This window comes from Aplysia californica, unplaced genomic scaffold (assembly GCF_000002075.1).
Source record: "Aplysia californica isolate F4 #8 unplaced genomic scaffold, AplCal3.0 scaffold00475, whole genome shotgun sequence".
NCBI lineage: Eukaryota > Metazoa > Mollusca > Gastropoda > Aplysiida > Aplysiidae > Aplysia > Aplysia californica.
Genome location: NW_004797745.1, coordinates 367,020 through 369,392, shown reverse-complemented (window position 1 = coordinate 369,392; position 2,373 = coordinate 367,020). Strand labels below are relative to the sequence as shown.

Genomic DNA, 2,373 nt, shown 5'->3' with positions numbered 1-2,373 from the left:
TCATAAATATTTAATAATATAATTTCTTAAATAATTAAAAAGAAAATTCACTTCCATCTTTATTCTTTTACTCACATCAAGAAACATTCACATATACGTTGTATTTTCAAAAGTGTAAAAAATATGAGAATCAAAATCAAAATTAAAATTAAAATTAACAAATGAAGCTGAAGAGCTCACAAAAATGAAAAATGCCAGGTATCAACTCAAAGTTCACGAAGTACATCTAATCTCCGGGTTTCAGTCCACTACACTTGAAATGGTGCCACTCCAAGCCAGATTCACATTCGATCCTGATTGTTCCTTGTCTGTTCCTCGAAACTTGCAGTGGATGTTAACTTCGTACTAATAGTGAACTTTGAGTTTGATACTTAGCATTGCATCATTCTTGTGAGCTCTTCAGTTTCATAAGTTAATTATAATTTTCATATTTTTACACTATTGAAAATATATGTGAATTTTCCTTGATGTAAGTAAAAGAATGAAGATGGTGAATAAAAAAAAATAAAACAATTATTTCAAAAATATAAAATATTAACACAATCTTCAGATTGCCGCGCAATTATACGATCGTTAAAGCGCGCGGCGCAATTTTAAGTTTGCCGCGCAAATATCATCATCATCCAGTGCCAGATCTGCGACAGACATCGGCGATCATTGTTCTCCATTCATTCCTTTGCTCGGATGCTCTCAAAAAAAGCTACGTTTCCCTGAACTTTCCCTGTTACCCATTTGTTTAGGTTCCCTAAGTATGTTGTTCTTTTATACGATCGGTAAATAGCGCGGAAATGTTTTCCATATGTCGCAGGCACGGGGGTAAAGCCGTGACGGGCGGGGCGTTTGGCCCAGGCACCGGACCTATCTGGCAGGACAACCTGGAGTGTCGCGGGTCGGAGAAAACCCTGGCCGAGTGTGAGTTCTCAGGCTGGGGCAAACATGACTGTGACCACGAGGAGGATGCGGCTGTCAAGTGCTACATCAGGCCACCGACCACCACCACTGTCAGCACCACCACATCCACTACAACGACGACAACAACAACAACAACGACGACGACTCGGAGACCCATTACACGGCCATCGAGACCGCCCGTGACGACACCACCGCGAACCTGTGAGTGTATGGTTTTTGACCTTTTATTGTGGGGCGAACATTAGCTCCTCGATCTCACTGGCAACATCCTCGAATCCAGCGGCCTAAAAATCATTGAAGCCAAAGCGGCCAGCAAAAGCCAGAGCAACTGGAGGAAGATGGCCCTGTCGATATTACTGCATGCAGCGGCCAACACGTGTCAGGTTGTGGCGAGAAGAAGAAGAAGAAGAAGAAGAAGAAGAAGAAGAAGAAGAAGAAGAAGAAGAAAAAGAAGAAGAAGAAGAAAAAGAAGAAGAAGTAATCTATGTTGCAGCTATAATCAGATCTACGCATCGGCAGCTGGTGTCTGTTGTGTACTATTTTTATAACCATAAGCCATAAACCCTCCAGTACCTTTGGGCTCTTTTAGAGAAACGTTATTTTTGTTTCTTTCACACCCCTCATCTAGACCTATGTGTTTTCGACTTTATCTGTTATTGTCTTTCACTGAAAACCCTACTCTTGCATTTGCTTTTTCTAGTTTATTTGCTTGCTTCCTCCATTTACTGAATTCTTATCCAATTTTGAGGGTTGACAGTTTGGGGGATGAGGGTTGTATATGGAGAGGGGGGGGGGGTTGTAAGCGCCTCTATCAGTGCTTTCTTTTAGATTCTGAGAGTGCAAAACCAACCAAAATTGTGATTACTAACACACTGTCTTACCGCTTATTCCCACAGCTGGCATAACTGTGAGGCTTGTGGGCGGCCGTGATGAACACGAGGGCAATGTAGAGGTGATAGTTGGTCGGGGAAAGTACAGGATCTGTGACGACTACTGGGAGAATGTGGACGCTACAGTCATCTGTAACATGCTCGGATACAAGTGAGTTGTCGTTCAAGCAACGAGAGGTGGCTTGTTTTCATTGTTGTCGTTGTTGTTGTTATTGTTGTTTTTGTTGTCGTTGATGATGATGATGATGATGATGATGATGATACTGATGGTGGTGATATGGCTATGACGGTATTGTTATTGTTATTGTTGTTATTGTTATATTGTTATTGCACTTGTTATTGTTGTTTGTTGTTATTGATGTTGTTGTTGCACATCAACAGAATGTCTGTCTGTCTGTCTTCATACATTCACACAGTAGCACACACACACACACACACACATATCCACACACAGACAAGCACACAGATAAACACACACACACACACACACACACACACACACACACACACACACACACACGCTCACACACACATTCCTACTCTATAAGCTCAGAGGAACAGCAACAACAAC

The 2,373-nt window shown here is 41.6% G+C and overlaps 1 protein-coding gene across 1 annotated transcript in view; it reads left to right on the top strand.

Annotated features, from left to right (window-relative positions):
• Positions 1-2,373, top strand: part of LOC101857202 — a gene marked incomplete in the record, with an annotated part of 30,623 nt that overhangs the window by 17,885 nt on the left and 10,365 nt on the right. Inside the window, 2 exon segments of the mRNA XM_013086524.2 lie at positions 809-1,113; positions 1,809-1,953. Coding sequence (XP_012941978.2) covers positions 809-1,113; positions 1,809-1,953 — 450 coding nt within the window.